At 43.6% G+C, this 15,640-nt stretch overlaps 1 protein-coding gene across 1 annotated transcript in view; it reads right to left on the bottom strand.

Moving 5' to 3' along the window:
* MKLN1 (muskelin 1) overlaps positions 1 to 15,640 on the bottom strand; it is a 138,720-nt gene that overhangs the window by 16,473 nt on the left and 106,607 nt on the right. Inside the window, exon 13 of the mRNA XM_061638104.1 lies at positions 1,754 to 1,901. Coding sequence (XP_061494088.1) covers positions 1,754 to 1,901 — 148 coding nt within the window. The remainder of the gene's footprint in view (positions 1 to 1,753; positions 1,902 to 15,640) is intronic.

Genomic DNA, 15,640 nt, shown 5'->3' on the forward strand with positions numbered 1-15,640 from the left:
TATAATAGATGACAAAATCATGGAGATTAACCCATCCCAAAGATCTCAAAGGCCTGTTGAAATAGCCACGTCTTCAGGGCCTTGCGGAATACATCCAGGGAAGGGGCATGTTGGAGATCAAACGGGAGGGAGTTCCAGAGAGTGGGGGCCACCACAGAAAAAGCCCTCTCCTTAGTACCCACCAACCTAGCTGTTTTGGTTGGTGGGATTGAGAGAAGGCCTTGCGTGGCTGATCTGGTCGGGCAGCATAATTGGTGGTGGTGGAGGCGCTCTTTCAGGTAAACTGGGCCGAAACCGTATAGGGTTTTAAAGGCTAATACCAACACCTTGAATCGGGCCCGGAAAACAACTGGCAGCCAGTGTAGATCAAATAACACTGGTGTAATGTGATCACGGCGGCGGCTGTTGGTAAGTAAGCGCGCCGCTGCATTTTGTATAAGTTGCAATTTCCGGGTCGTTTTCAAGGGTAACCCCACGTAGAGCGCATTACAGTAGTCCAATCGAGAAGTGACCAGGGCATGTACTACGAGTGGGAGCTGTTGAACAGGGAGGTAGGGTTGTAGCCTACGTATAAGGTGTAACTGATACCAAGCTGCCCGGCTCACGGCCGAAATCTGAGCCTCCATGGACAGCTTGGAATCAAGAATGACCCCAAGGCTACGGACCTGGTCCTGTAGGGGGAGCCTCATCCTGCCAAACACCAGATATTCTCATAGTGGCCAACCCAACACCTATGGAAACCAGGGCTGTGGAGTTGGAGTCGTGGAGTCGGAAGCAATTTTGGGTGCAGTCGGAGTCAGTAGAAATGTACCGACTACAGCTTCAAAATAAATTTTGATTGACAAATTTTTTAAAATATAAATTCAAAATGTCAAAGGAGCTTCCCATGAAGTCAGCTGTAGTTGAGCATTTCACCATAACTCAAGATGGAAAACATTTTGTGTGTCAGTGTATGACACAGGACCCAGATGAAGACAAATGCTGTGATGCCAAGATCAGCACATATTTAGGCAGTGATAAAAATGCTCCTATGAGAGCTTCCAATTTAAAAAGACATTTACAGCCCTTTCCAGGGCTGTGGAGTCAGAAGCAATTTTGGGTGGAGCCGGACAGTAGAAAAATAGAGGAGTCGGAGTCGAAGGTTTGGCGTACCGACTCCACAGCCCTGATGGAAACCCCATAAGCAGAACTAGAGTGCAATAACTCTCTCCCTGCTTGTGATAATGCTTCCAACATCCATTCTTTTTGGATCACCTTTTTGGTTCATCTAGTCAGGGTAGCTTTCAGAACTCTGATGTTTACCACCACCCCGTTACAAACACACTCGTGCACATCTTCTTCCTAAAACCTCTACCTTTTTTTTATGTGAACAAAAGATGACAAAACAGTATTCGGAGGCGAAAATGAAGCGGGAAATTAAAATGTTCCTAGGGCACCCTTAAGAAATACATGCAAAACCTTAAATCTGTCTTACTGTTATTAGCCAGGAGTGGATAGGGCCAGCTGCTTCTCTGCTGCTGTTTCTTGGCAAGTCACTAACTTCAATGACGTTGCAGCCGTGTGGAGAAGCTGTTCCTCCCTCCAGCCCAAAGCATTTACAGGGAGCATAGGGCTTAAAGCCCAGTATCGGTTCTCCATGCACAGGGTCCCAGAGATACAAGATCCCACAATACAGACACTTTGCATGCCAACATGAAGAGGCACACACTATTTCCCCCCAAGAGGAGGGGAAAAAAGACCTTCTGTCACTTACCAGCTGTTCCTTACAATGTCATAAATCCAGAAGGAATTTCGAACATTCTCTTCCCTCTTCTCCTTGTCTTTACTAAGTCCAGACAGCACATGGATTTCATTTAGTTCTGGATCAATGGTAGCTCTTTGGGTGAAGCCAGTCATTGGAACTGTCAGAGATGAGAGAAGTGCAAAGTGACACTGAATTCATGATGGCAATTGCTGCTGGCGTAATTGCTAAATACATCTATGTGAACTGCAAAAGGAGATGAACCACTAGATGGCAGAAAAATCACAGAGCCTGAAGAGACCAAAAACACTAATCCAAATTTCTTGCCCTAATGCAGGATCAACGAAGCCAAACTCCAGCCCCAGCCATAAAACCTTTGCAACTCAGCCAGCTCATATCTTGCACCTTCATATAGGTTAGCTTCCACAATGGTAATTTATTTTTGAGGCTAATTTTACAGCATCTGCATTTTTTAAATTCATGCTTATCAAAGCCAGTTGGTGGGAGATGCTAAATGCAACTGTTTTGGAAAAGCCATGTTCAGATAATTCTGTTCTTAAAAGGTAACTATCAGTGCCCTGGAATGACGGATGGCATTGCTTTAAACTTCAAATCAAAGCTTAAAATAATTTAAAGACAGATACCAAGGTATATAACTCTTTTTCCAAAATCAGTATATATCCAAAATACTTTGGCACCAGGCACTGACTGCACAAAGATTTCCAATTTTATCTAGACTCGTCACTACCCACCCTCTCTCCCCATCCTCCATCCCCACATTCAGATTTACTCCTCCTGGAATGGAAATTGAGTGGAACCACACCATTTCACAGTTCAGTTAATCACCAGAACCCTCATGTCTCAGTGGATGGGAAAGGAGAGGATCAAGTGTTTTAGATGAAATGGTAAACTAATTGAAGACTTCCGCATCACATTCAGGCACATCGAAAAAGGAGGAGAGAAGAGTAGGCACAAGGCTCATAGATAAGCTACGATCCTCCAAATGCGGCCACTGGCCTTAGAACGTGTGGCCTCGCTGGTCTGCTGCTCACTATATTATCCCCCAGGGTTGAGCAGGTCATTTATAAGGAAAAGTTTCTGTTGTGTTAGGCAAAACCACATAAGGGACACACCAAAGCTGCCTGCCTCATTTCACTTTCCTGATTCCGATGCCCGTCCCAAACAGTGCAGGATTACTGGAGGTTTCACTTTAATTCCCGTACAAGCATAATCAAATAATTGGCTGCTCCGATTGTTTGTTGGGCAAGTCTCTGTTCCTGTTTCCCGGGGCAACCGGCCTTTCAACCAGCATGTGCAGCCAGCATGTGACCTCTGCTTTTCTCTTCCCTTCTTCTGGATCAGTTTACAGGCATTGTCAGGGGTCAGTGGGGAGAAGGGCGTTGGGTGAAAGTACCTGGCAACCAGACAACCAGCTCGGAACAGGCATCGCTTACATGCGCCATCGGAACACACACTTGCACCCTGGAAGCCGTGCACCCAAAGCTAATTTTGTGCACAAGAGACTTCTTCCCAAGGAGGGAATTCAATATGCAGCTCATCATGGTTTGTGGCTATTTGTATGCAAAGAAGCAGCGTGTCCAAGAGGGCCAGTTTTGCTGGCTGCTGCTGTCTTCCCTCCTCCAACTCACACTCTTAAAAGCAGGAAAAACATCATCCCGTGACTAAGCACTTCTAGTGAGCATTCGGCTCTCCAAACAAGAGAAAGCAGCGCGCAGCTCAGATACAGAGAAAAATCCCCACCCAAGCTCCTCTGCCTGCCACTTGGGTCAAATCCACTACCTCAGTGACACAGCAGTGGAACACAGGGTTAGCCCCTAAACTATTTAGCATCCACGAAAAGCACTAAATAAAAAATTGGCACAGCACAAGGTCTGCAATCGAAACACGGGACACACAGACAGACATCGCAAAAGGGGCTTTAAGCTGTCCTCACATGTTACAGGCCGTATCTACTTCAGGCTAAAGGCCAAACTAGAAGGGTCACTATGAGATCTGTGACTGGATCTCTCACAACTTTTGAGTTAAAAAGCAGCCATGGAGCAGGGTGCAATTCAGACTGGGGCTGCAGCCAATGAGTTACCCTCACCCCACCCCACCCAGTTTTCCTGGTAAAAATCCTGCCTCCCCCTTCAAACTATTTTTGCCTTACAGGCTGAAAAATTTAAAGATGTCTGCATTAAAAAGCAGCATGGGAGGAAAGGTTTTAATCTCTTTCCCTATTCTGCAGTCCTGGGTCCAGACTGGGCTCACCCGGCTGCTGTTCAATGTTTACAGAACTGCATGCAATGTAATCGCAGTCAAGTCTCCCACCAGCCATGCCTGGTTGCACCCTGAGAGTTCCTCAAATTCTTTGCTGATCAAACTCAATCATATTCTGTCTTAGTGAACCCAGCACCACACCATCATCAAGTCTTATTATTATTATTATTATTATTATTATTATTATTATTATTATTATTATTAATTACCCGCCCTTCACCCTTAGGTCCCAGGGCAGGTTACAACAAGCTAAAATGCATCCTTAAAAACCATTTAAAACAACTTACTTAATAAAAATAGTTTTTTATATCACTATAAAGTGTTTAAGGCCATATAATGAGAACATGTCAGATACAATATTAAAAAACAGGAAGCTTCCAGATTTGTAGCTGTCTTTTATACACTATTCTACACCAGCCTTTCAAATAATTTAAAACATTTTTTTATCAGCACACTTGCCTACACATTATCTATTTTTGGTACATTAAGAGCTCAGGGGGGTGGGGGACAAGGGGGCAGGAAGAGAAACCAACTCTTTTCCAATTTAGAAATGCTTCCCTGCTGGGTCAGCAAGAGGCAGCTTACTCACTATTAAGCAACCAGGCAAGTGTCTATTTGCAAGCCTACCTGAGCATTCGTACACCTTTCTGATAAGGAACAAAACCAAGTCTGTTTTTGCTAACTAGTTAGCACTTAGCAGGGAAGTGGGGGGCAACATCAGAAACCAAGGGAAGCTGAAGTAAAACCTCAAAATGGTGCTAAGAAAATCCAATATAGTTCTTGGAAAATGCTAAAAAGCAAAACAAGAGATGTTGACTTGATAGGAAAACCTTATTTTTCAGTAAGTGCCTCTAAAGGATGTTTTCAACTGTGGTCGCCCTTTATACACTGGGCATTTTAGTATTTTACAAGTATTTCTATTTGATTTTCTTAACATCATTTTGGGGTGCTGCCTCTTCTCTTGCTTCTCTTTGCACTCAGTTGTACAGAGTGTCTGTTCAGGTGCCACTTGGGTGAAAGTCAAAAGCAAGCTCCTAAGGATCGCACACTCCTTTCCTCGCCTTCCACATTTTGAACAGAAAGTGAACCTAGGTGACCTCAGACAGGATTAACCAATCACATGAGATGTGGCTGGCGAGAGCGAGCGAGCGAGCGAGCGAACTGGTACACTAGCTCTCTCCAGCACCACCCATATAAAAGGAAGGACTGTTCAGCCAGTGAACCATTCCAAGACTTGCGAGGCAGCAACACTCCCAACCCTGGTGGAGAATCATGAAAACATGGCGATGCCAGAGACCTCACTCCTCCTGTCGAAGATCAGCATGCACTGCACGCCCTAATTAAAATCAATGGCGAAGGGCATAAAGAAGCTTGGAGTTGAAAGCTTTTAATGATCTCCTTCAGACTCCATATGTTCGATCCAAACTGTAGTGTAGGAAAGGAAGGACTGCTCTCCATCTCATCCTAAAGAGAATTTCCAAGAGCCAGCATAAGAGCAGCTCTGCTGCATCAGACCGAAAGGTCCATCTAGTCCAGCATCTTGTTACCAAGAGTGGCCAGCCAGGGGCTTTCAGGTATGGAGGCAACAGCTACACACACACATACAGAGTCTCTCTCTCCTTTGCCCCCCCTCCCAGCAGAATTCAGAGACATACTGCCTCTGAACATGAAGGTTCCATTTAGGTTTTGTGACTAACAGCCAATGATAAACTTTTTTCTTCCATGAATTATACATGGAAACATAGCCTTATACAGAGTCAGACCGCTAGGTCCATCTATTCAGTATTGTCTACACTGACTGGCAGGCGCTCTCCAGAGTTTCAGCCTGGGACAATTCCCAGCCCTACCTGGAGATGCTGGGGATCGAACCTGGGGCCTTCTGCATGCAAAGTGAGTACTCTACCATGGGGCTACAAGCATTCCAAGAAAGGATGGTTTCATCCTTTTTTGAAAGCCATCATCAGTAGTGACTGTTACCAGATTGTGGCAACCAGTGAAGGCTTCTCCTCTTTTGTCCATCCAGAATTTCCTGCAAGTCAATTTCATTCGGTGATGCATTTGGTAAACATTAGGGATTTAGTGTTATGAGGCAGAAAGAAAGACCTCGTGTGCCCGCTTCCTCTGCCCCTTGCATAACTTCATAAAACAACTTTCATACAGCCAAGAACATAAGAACATAAGAAGAGCCTGCTGGATCAGGCCAGTGGCCCATCTAGTCCAGCATCCTGTTCTCACAGTGGCCAACCAGGTGCCTGGGGGAAGCCCACAAGCAGAGTCTGATGGCAAAAGCAAACAGCCCGATACGCACAGCACATTGAAGGAGTTTAAACTCTGCCTTGCAAAATGTAGTTCAGAGTTGACAAGAGGACGTTAGGAAGCTGTTTACAGAGACGGTGTGGAACATTACACACAGCCCTCTGGCCTGAGCTACTGTACATCAAAACAGGACAATAGCTAGACATTCCTTCTTGCTTTTAAATGGATCCCTGCTCCTTGCAGGGCAATAACTCTCTTGGAGAGAGATAGGAAAATTGACCTCCCACACACCACAGTATCTCACCTTAAATGCTATGATAAATCTTGCATTTTCCCCCTTTAGTTAAAACACACGTTGAATGTTAAAAACCAAAAATAAAGCCCGAAGAGTAGCTCTCAGGGAAAGCGATTCTGTAACAGCAGAGGAATGATAGTGTACTGCTTGCAGAAGTCAATCCGGAGACAGTCAGTCCTGAGATACCAGTTCATGCAGCACATAGTTAAACTGTGGAATTTGCTCCAACAAGAGCCAGTGATGACCACCAACTTGTATGGTTTAAAAGAAGATTAGACAAATTCCTGGAGGAAAAGGCTATCAATGGCTACTAGCAATGATGGCTGTACTCTGCCTCCATAGTATACTTCCAAATACCAGTTGCTGGAAACTGCAGGAGGGGAAAATGCTCTTTGCATTCAGATCCTGCTTGCAGACTTCCCATGGGCACCTGGCTGGCCACTTTGAGAACACGATGCTGGACTAGATGGTCCACTGGCCTGATCCAGCAGGCTCTTCTTAGGTTCTTAACTCTCAAGCATTTTGGAATGATTTGATCCTCTTAACTCTGTCTTTCAGCTTTCTTTTTACTAATCCCCTCATTTTGGGGAAGTTTCCTCTTTTGAAGTGAAATGTGACCATGTTAGATATTCTTGACAACTGGCTATTTACATGCATGTTTAATTTAATAGAACATTCCCAGAACTAAATTACTCTTGGGGTCTGGTATCAACACCCACAATGATTCTGTGGAGGAATCTGCCTCTTTTGGGGTTTGTAGCATACTGGATTCAGTGCCCTCTTTCACGTATAGAGTGCCACCACCTCCAATACTGTCAAGAAAGCCTGAATCTAAAACGGCTCTGTGGCAAAGAACTGTGGGACTTCATCTGGTTTGAAATGGGGCCTCTGTGTGACAGCAATGATTTTGCAGTTTTGTTTCACAGCTGAAGCTAATTAGTGAGGCCTAAGCAAGAACACCTGCTTATCAGCTAAGAGACTGGTACTCAAGGCCAGTCTGGCCTGGGAAGGTTTGGGGAGTACGCGACCATTGGGCATGAAAGCTGATGCATCATAAGAAAGCCCCCTGATTGGTTAATTAATTCTTGACTGTTGTTAAGAGTTTTTCTATAAGAATAGGATTGGAACTTTAGCCTTTTCCCCCCTAGGTTCCAACTTGCCTATAGGTGGTGACCTGTGTGGGTTCCGTTCCCATCTGCTATCCAGACTATGCATTTCTGAGATGTGGGATTATACAACTAATACCTTTTTGTAAGTACAGAATAGGTTAGTTTTCTTGTTTTATTTGTGATTGAACTCTCTGTATTTTACCTTGCCCTCTGGGTGTAGGTTTTAAGGAACCCTTTTACTGCTATTAATTGTACACTTATATTATATTTAATAAAGCTACTTCTATACTTTCCAGTGTGTGTTCATTTCAGGAGGAGTTTGGCTCTGAATCTGGCACCTTGGCTACTGACCACAGACTACCATGTATTGGATTATTTGCCTAAGGCTCCAGGACAAGGAGTGCTTCTTTGGCTCTTATCGTTTGGAATCCTTGGCAGGTTTAGTTGTGGTACTCTGGGTTTCCCCTTGACTCAGAATTGTTGACCAGTTTAAGGGGTGGTAGCAGTCTACCTACCTTGCAGGGTTGTTGTTGGTTTACTCAGCCCTGGCAAAGGAAGTATTAAGAACATAAGAACATAAGAAGAGCCTGCTGGATCAGGCCAGTGGCCCATCTAGTCCAGCATCCTGTTCTCACAGTGGCCAACCAGGTGCCTGGGGGAAGCCCACAAGCAGGACCCGAGTGCAAGAACACTCTCCCCTCCTGAGGCTTCTGGCAACTGGTTTTCAGAAGCATGCTGCCTCTGACTAGGGTGGCAGAGCACAGCCATCATGGCTAGTAGCCATTGATAGCCCTGTCCTCCATGAATTTATCTAATCTTCTTTTAAAGCCATCCAAGCTGGTGGCCATTACTGCATCTTGTGGGAGCAAATTCCATAGTTTAACTATGCACTGAGTAAAGAAGTACTTCCTTTTGTCTGTCCTGAATCTTCCAACATTCAGCTTCTTTGAATGTCCACGAGTTCTAGTATTATGAGAGAGGGAGAAGAACTTTTCTCTATCCACTTTCTCAATGCCATGCATAATTTTATACACTTCTATCATGTCTCCTCTGACCCGCCTTTTCTCTAAACTAAAAAGCCCCAAATGCTGTAACCTTTCCTCGTAAGGGAGTCGCTCCATCCCCTTGATCATTCTGGTTACCCTCTTCTGAACCTTTTCCAACTCTGTAATATCCTTTTTGAGATGAGGCGACCAGAACTGTACACAGTATTCCAAATGCGGCCGCACCATAGATTTATACAACGGCATTATGATATCAGCTGTTTTATTTTCAATACCTTTCCTAATTATCGCTAGCATGAAATTTGCCTTTTTCACAGCTGCCGCACACTGGGTCGACATTTTCATCGTGCTGTCCACTACAACCCCGAGGTCTCTCTCCTGGTCGGTCACTGCCAGTTCAGACCCCATGAGCATATATGTGAAATTAAGATTTTTTGCTCCAATATGCATAATTTTACACTTGTTTATATTGAATTGCATTTGCCATTTTTCCACCCATTCACTCAGTTTGGAGAGGTCTTTTAGGAGCTCTTCGCAATCCCTTTTTGTTTTAACAACCCTGAACAATTTAGTGTCGTCAGCAAACTTGGCCACTTCACTGCTCACTCCTAATTCTAGGTCATTAATGAACAAGTTGAAAAGTACAGGTCCCAATACCGATCCTTGAGGGACTCCACTTTCTACAGCCCTCCATTGGGAGAACTGTCCGTTTATTCCTACTCTCTGCTTTCTGCTTCTTAACCAATTCCTTATCCACAAGAGGACCTCTCCTCTTATTCCATGACTGCTAAGCTTCCTCAGAAGCCTTTGGTGAGGTACCTTGTCAAATGCTTTTTGAAAGTCTAAGTACACTATGTCCACTGGATCACCTCTATCTATATGCTTGTTGACACTCTCAAAGAATTCTAATAGGTTACTGAGACAGGACTTTCCCTTGCAGAAGCCATGCTGGCTCTGCTTCAGCAAGGCTTGTTCTTCTATGTGCTTAGTTAATCGAGCTTTAATCATACTTTCTACCAGTTTTCCAGGGACAGAAGTTAAGCTAACTGGCCTGTAATTTCCGGGATCCCCTCTGGATCCCTTTTTGAAGATTGGCGTTACATTTGCCACTTTCCAGTCCTCAGGCACGGAGGAGGACCCAAGGGACAAGTTACATATTTTAGTTAGCAGATCAGCAATTTCACCTTTGAGTTCTTTGAGAACTCTCGAGTGGATGCCATCCGGGCCCGGTGATTTGTCAGTTTTTATATTGTCCATTAAGCTTAGAACTTCCTCTCTCGTTACCACTATTGGTCTCAGTTCCTCAGAATCCCTTCCTGCAAATGTTAGTTCAGGTTCAGGGATCTGCCCTATATCTTCCACTGTGAAGACAGATGCAAAGAATTCATTTAGCTTCTCTGCAATCTCCTTATCGTTCTTTAGTACACCTTTGACTCCCTTATCATCCAAGGGTCCAATTGTCTCCCTAGATGGTCTCCTGCTTTGAATGTATTTATAGAATTTTTTGTTGTTGGTTTTTATGTTCTTAGCAATGTGCTCCTCAAATTCTTTTTTAGCATCCCTTATTGTCTTCTTGCATTTCTTTTGCCAGACTTTGTGTTCTTTTTTATTTTCTTCATTTGGACAAGACTTCCATTTTTTGAAGGAAGACTTTTTGCCTCTGAGAGCTTCCTTGACTTTGCTCGTTAACCATGCTGGCATCTTCTTGGCCCTGGTGGTACCTTTTCTGATCTGCGGTATGCACTCCAGTTGAGTTTCTACTATAGTGTTTTTAAACAACTTCCAAGCATTTTCGAGTGATGTGGCCCTCTGGACTTTGTTTTTCAGCTTTCTTTTTACCAGTCCCCTCATTTTTGTGAAGTTTCCTCTTTTGAAGTCAAATGTGACCGTGTTGGATTTTCTTGGCAATTGGCCAGTTACATGTATGTTTAATTTAATAGCACTGTGGTCACTGCTCCCAATCGGTTCAACAACACTTACATCTCGCACCAGGTCCCGGTCCCCACTGAGAATTAAGTCCAAGGTTGCCGTCCCTCTGGTCGGTTCCATGACCAACTGGTCTAGGGAATAGTCATTTAGAATATCTAGAAAATTTGCTTCTTTGTCATGACTGGAACACATATGCAGCCAGTCTATGTCCGGGTAGTTGAAGTCACCCATTACTACCACATTTCCTAGTTTGGATACTTCCTCAATTTCATATCTCATCTCAAGGTCTCCCTGAGCATTTTGATCAGGGGGACGATAGATCGTTCCCAGTATTAAGTCCCTCCTGGGGCACGGTATCACCACCCACAACGATTCTGTGGAGGAGTCTGCCTCTTTTGGGGTTTCGAGCTTGCTGGATTCAATGCCTTCTTTCACGTATAGAGCGACTCCGCCACCAATACGTCCTTCCCTGTCCTTCCGATATAGTTTATATCCAGGGATAACCGTATCCCACTGGTTTTCTCCATTCCACCAGGTCTCCGTTATGCTCCTATGACCAAGCACTCCAATTCTCCCATCTTGGCTCAGAGGCTTCTAGCATTAGCATATAAACACTAGCATACAGTGTCTCTGCTCAAATGTCGTTGGCACTTTTGGTTTGGCTTCTGGTACTTTTGCCTCTCTGGATTGCTATCTTGTGCTCCTGAACTCACAATACCTAGTTCTAGGCCTGCCCTGTTTAGGTCTTTATCCTGGGGGGAGGGGAGATTTGTTCCAAACTGGACCCTCCTCAGCTCCTGACAGCTTCCCCCCTTAATCAGTAGAAAAACTGCTCTGCCACCTTTTTAAACAAGGATGGAATCAGACTGCTGGTGCTTTAAGTGGAGCCCACACCTTTTGTACAGGTCCAGTTTGTCCCAAAATGTTCCTCAGCGCCTAACAACTTCAAACCCCTCCTCCCAACACCATTGTCTCATCCACACATTGAAAGTAAAAAGCTACACCTGCCTAGGTAACCTTGTGTGCAGAACCAGTAGCATTTCAGAAAGATCTACCTTGGAGGTCCCAGCTTTCAGCATCCTACCTAGCAACCTAAATTTTGTTTCCAGGACCTCACAACTGCATTTCCCTGTGTCATTGGTACTAATATGCATCATGACCACTGACTCCTCCCCAGCACTGTCTACCAAGCTATGTAGACGACAGGCGACATCCGCAACCTTCGCACCAGGCAGGCAAATCACCCTGTGTTCTGCACACCCATCACACAGCCACTGCCTATGTTTCTAATGATCGAATCACCCACAACCAGGATCCCTCCACCTCCCTGAGAAGTATTCTTGACATGAGAGGGTGCCTGCTTGTCCCCCAAGGAATGGGTCCCACAGATGGACATTCTCCTTCCTCAAGGCCCTCATTCTCCATGATAACAGGAGAGCTATCATCCTGGGAGTTAGACACAGTTATAATGCTCCCAAAGGATTCATTTGCAAACATCTCTGCCTCTCTTAGCTTCTCCAGGTCAGCCACCTTGCCCTCAAGGAAGCAAACTTGTTCCTGGAAAGCCAGGAGCTCATTGCACCAAGAGCACACCCACAATTTATGTCCAACAGGCAGACAGTTATACATTTTACAGCAGAGCAAAACACTGGAAAAGCCCCCACATCCCTGCTGGCTTCCTACCCGCAAAAATCGTTTTTGTAGTTTATTGAGTTAATTTATTGAAAGCTGCGGTACAGATCATGAACTGGTCGTATCAAAAATCAGAGTAAAGCTAAAGAAGACCAACAAAGCAATCGTAACGTCAAAATACAATTTAAATAACATCCCAGGAGCATATTAAGATCAAATAAGGAACAGGTTTGAGGCTTTAAACTTAGTTGACAGAGAACCAGAAGAACTATGGAATGAAGTCAGACACGTTATCAGAGAAGAATGCAAAAAGACAATACCTCCAGTTAAAAAGAGAGAAAGACCTCAATGGATGACTGATGAAACTCTTCAAAAGGTTAAAGAGAGAAGGAAAGCAAAAGCAAAAGGAGATAGAAACACAGTCAGAACCCTAAATACAACAATACAGCAACTAGTACATAGGGATAAAGAGAACTATTACAATATTTTATTTATTTTTATTTATTTCTTAAACTTATATATAACTATACAATAGTTACTGTATAGAAATAGAAGAGGACAACAAAAAGGGTAGAACAAGAGCCCTGTTCCAAAAGATTAGAGAAATGAAAGGGAAATTTAAACCAAGAGTAGGGATGTTGAATAATCAACAGGGGAATACACTGAATGACCGAGATGAAATAAAAGGAAGATGGAAGCAATACACTGAAGAATTCTATAAAAGAGATGCCAGGATGACAGATTCATTCACGGAGGAACCATATGATGAAGAACCAGAAATTTTAGAATGTGAGTTGAAAGCTGCTCTTAAAATACTTGGAAGAAACAAATCAGTCCAAGTTTTGACAAAAATCTGTCAAGATATATGGAAAACTAAACAATGCTCCACAGACTGGAAGCATTCCATATACATCCCAATTCCAAAGAAAGGGGATCCCAGAGAATGCAGTAATTATCGAACTATTGCCTTAATATCCCATGCAAGTAAAGTAATGCTCATGATTCTACAACAAAGGCTCTTGCCATATATGGAGCGAGAAATGACAGACGTCCAAGCTGGATTTAGAAAGGGAAGAGGCACCAGAGATCATATCGCAAACATACGTTGGATAATGGAACGGAGCAAGGAATTTCAGAAGAAAATCACCCTGTGCTTTATAGATTACAGCAAAGCCTTTGACTGTGTAGATCATGAAAAACTATGGAATGCTTTAAAAGAAACGGGGGTGCCACAGCATCCAATTGTCCTGATGCGCAACCTATACTCTGGACAAGAGGCTCCTGTAAGGACAGAATATGGAGAAACTGATTGGTTCCCCATCGGAAAGGGTGTGAGACAGGGATGTATTCTATCACCCTATTTATTTAATCTATACGCAGAACATATAATACGGAAAGCAGGATTGGACCAAGAAGAAGGAGGTATGAAAATTGGAGGGAGAAATATCAATAATTTAAGATATGCAGATGATACCATACTACCAGCAGAACCCAGTAATGATTTGAAATGAATGCTGATGAAAGTTAAAGAGGAAAGCACAAAAGCAGGACTACAGCTGAACGTCAAAAAGACTAAAGTAATGACAACAGAATATTTATGCAACTTCTTGCACTCGGGTCCTGCTTGCGGGCTTCCCCCAGGCACCTGGTTGGCCACTGTGAGAACAGGATGCTGGACTAGATGGGTCACTGGCCTGATCCAGCAGGCTCTTCTTGTGTTCTTATGTTCTTACAGTTGACAATGAGGACATTGAACTTGTCAAGAATTATCAATATCTTGGCACAATCATTAACCAAAATGGAGACAATAGTCAAGAAATCAGAAGAAGGCTAGGACTGGGGAGGGCAGCTGTGAGAGAGCTAGAAAAGGTCCTCAAATGTAAAGATGTATCACTGAACACTAAAGTCAGGATCATTCAGACCATGGTATTTCCGATCTCCATGTATGGATGTGAAAGTTGGACACTGAAAAAAGCTGATAAGAGAAAAATCAACTCCTTTGAAATGTGGTGCTGGAGGAGAGCTTTGCGGATACCACGGACTGCAAAAAAGACAAATAATTGGGTGTTAGAACAAATTAAACCAGAACTGTCACTAGAAGCTAAAATGATGAAACTGAGGTTATCATACTTTGGACACATCATGAGAAGACATGATTCACTAGAAAAGACAACAATGCTGGGAAAAACAGAAGGGCGTAGAAAAAGAGGAAGACCAAACAAGAGATGGACTGATTCCATAAAGGAAGCCACAGACCTGAAGTAACAAGATCTGAACAGGGTGGTTCGTGACAGATGCTGTTGGAGGTCGCTGATTCATAGGGTCGCCATAAGTCGTAGTTGACTTGGAGGCACATAACAACAACAACAACCAAGTTTTGTTTAACTGAAGGGGCAGACGGGCAGAGTGGGGGGCCGTGGTCTCCTTGCTCTGCTGCCAAACTCGCCTTGATGCTTTGTCAGCTGGGGGCTCCCTCTCGCTCACAGAACAGGCTCCCTCGCTAGGCTGTTTTAAATTTACATGTTCTCTTTATATGTTTCAAATTTATATGTTCTCTGGTATTTTGTTTCTTCCAGGCACACAAATGGAATAACAGATGTTGAATATGCAGAACTCTCCTCTTATATTCTTCTTAATTTACATGGCATGACTATGCAAACTTTGGCCTCTGAACTGAAGCTATTTGTGCTACCGTATACTCTGTCTGCCAAAACTTGAGAAAGCAAAACAAAAATGCTCCAAGTCCAGCCTTTTTATATATGAAACATCAGTGTTGCCAGAAAGGAGAGAAACAGCATAAAAATGGCACCTACTTCCTGAACAAGTCTAGGTCACAGCTGCTTCCTTCATTAAGACACTGTTAAGCCGGCTATTTTTTCTGGCTTACCCATTAAAATTGCTAGGAACATTCCCACCCACAGTCTTACAGCTGGTAACAAAAGGGTGTGTGTGAACATCCAGCACCATGCAACAGGTGCTGAGCAAAATCTAGAACCTCTCAGTGCTTCAAATCAGTAGATAGAAGCTGAAATAACAGGATTTGCCAACATTATTTCTATAGCCAATCTGCAGGGTCTCCCAACATCTTACAAGAATTACGTTTCACCGTCTGTTTAAAAAGAGACCAAGCTGCCAAATAATGCATGAAGTCAATCAGGGTGGATGTTAAGATTTGAAATTTAGTCCTGCTTCTGAACCAAAACAAAGTGTGCCATTCCTGAAAAGCTGCCATAGTTAAGAAACAGGAGATTTATTTTTTATTTATAAAACTTACGAGACTTTATAAAGCTGCTGGGAGGAAGGGCAGGATATAAATCAAATAATAAATAAATAAATAAAGTGTTATTTATTAATAAAGCTTAAATTAGGACACCCATCATCCTATGACCCCAGA

The sequence above is a fragment of the Rhineura floridana genome, chromosome 8 (assembly GCF_030035675.1).
Source record: "Rhineura floridana isolate rRhiFlo1 chromosome 8, rRhiFlo1.hap2, whole genome shotgun sequence".
Lineage (NCBI taxonomy): Eukaryota > Metazoa > Chordata > Lepidosauria > Squamata > Rhineuridae > Rhineura > Rhineura floridana.